We start from the raw sequence: 1,621 nt of genomic DNA, 5'->3' as shown, positions 1-1,621 counted from the left end.
AATCTTCCGCCGCCTCCGCCGCTAACGTCTTGCTTCTCTGGCCCCGGCGTCAACGCGGCCTCCGAGACCTCCGCCACCACTGCGGAACCCCACATCAAGGCAGGACCCATGGGAGGGTGTGGTTGTGGGACGCCGTCGCCGCCGTCGTCGCGGAACCCTAGGGCAGGGCATGGCCGCGTTGCGGGCAGCAAGGAGTGGCGCAAGGCCGTGCCGGATGTTCCCTACATCAAGGAGGAACATAGGTATGTACATCCTGACCCAATATGATCATCGCTTCTCTGATCTATTTGTGTGGTCAACCATCTCTTCTCTGATCTATTTGTGACCATGGAATTCTTCTACTCGATTAAGAACGGCATCAGCATAATGTGTCTGTCTGTACAAGTGATCTGACATCTACAACCTAATCATGGACGAGCACCCGGATGCCACTCTTACAATAATAGCTGGCTACGATATAGCCAAAGGCTCCAAAAGATCGATCACAGGGCATGCGTCTACTTATTCTTTTGTATGCTGGATTGAAATTTCTCGATCAACAGGGAACTTCGTTTTTATTCATTAACGATGCATTTCGCATAGGTGAATACACCATTTTATTCAGCTTGTGCGCAACCCATAAATTAAGAGGCAGATGTATCACAGAACATATTAGCTACTCATTCGCTTGACTAGGCATCCGGGTATGCGGCCACATCCTTGCAGACATACGCTCCATCTCCGGACGCATCAACGACGATGGGTAGCCTGCAGACCGCCGTGATGCTCGCCGCCGTCAGCTTCACCACCTCCCTCCGGCAGCTTGGGAATGCGCCTGTCCCCGCCTGTCCCTCCGACACGCCATGCTCCTTATACATGCTATCCAACATGCTGTAGAGGGCACCGCACCTGCACCACTCACTGATATCGGCGAGCTGCTGGCAGCAGTCCCTTAGGACGGCCTCGGGCACCTGGCTGCCATTGCACTGGAGCTTCAGCAATGGACGACAGCCAGGGAGCGCGGGCACCTGGAAGGCCTGCCCCGGATAGCACATCCAGGGACCACTGTTATAGCTCCATGCGCCGTACTCGGACGCTATGGGTGTCGCCACGAGCATACATAGCAGGAGCACCGAGAACACGATCTTCATCGACTTTGTTCCTCTGCGAACAGACTTTCTGTCTCTGATTTAGTACTATCTTAAATGGTTCTGTATATGGATAACTACACTCTTGATCTGTGGACGGTTTATATAGCTAGATAAAGATAAAAAGGTGCAAGGAAACAGACATAAGTTGTTCATGATCTACGTGGGTGGCTTCTGTCTAGTGCCTATAGCTTGGGCTTCCACGTCATTTTTCTTCATCCAGTGCGGCGATGTATTTTGGCATGCATCTAAACATTGTGATTACAACCCATAGTTTGTTAATCTCTACCACATAGACAAAATTAGCTACATCTTTGGTTCATATATGTGGCAGCGGAAATGGAAAGAGGTCCACAGAACGGACATAAAACCCTAGCCGTCCATCATATCATCTACATGAGTGGCTTGTGGGCTTGTATATATTATGCTGACACATCACAACTATTTTTTTTAACTTCCAACAGTGTCGTGCGGATTTGTTTGCATAATTGTCA

General features: G+C 50.2%; 1 protein-coding gene across 1 annotated transcript; it reads right to left on the bottom strand.

The window, feature by feature from the left end:
* Positions 1-537: 537 nt before the first annotated feature.
* On the bottom strand, positions 538-1,210 carry LOC780684 (alpha-amylase inhibitor 0.53-like). The gene has a single exon (XM_044491459.1). It carries the CDS (start codon positions 1,128-1,130, stop codon positions 672-674), a length of 459 nt encoding a protein of 152 aa, XP_044347394.1. The 5' UTR covers positions 1,131-1,210; the 3' UTR covers positions 538-671.
* Between the last annotated feature and the right edge of the window lie 411 nt (positions 1,211-1,621).

This window comes from Triticum aestivum, chromosome 3B (genome assembly GCF_018294505.1).
Source record: "Triticum aestivum cultivar Chinese Spring chromosome 3B, IWGSC CS RefSeq v2.1, whole genome shotgun sequence".
Taxonomy (NCBI): Eukaryota; Viridiplantae; Streptophyta; class Magnoliopsida; order Poales; family Poaceae; genus Triticum; species Triticum aestivum.
The sequence above is the reverse complement of the archived record's forward strand: the minus strand, read 5'-3'. Positions and strand labels throughout refer to the sequence as shown.

Excerpts from the sequence above, each read along its gene's own strand:
- LOC780684 (XM_044491459.1), bottom strand. The coding sequence starts at position 1,130 with ATGAAGATCGTGTTCTCGGTGCTCCTGCTATGTATGCTCGTGGCGACA.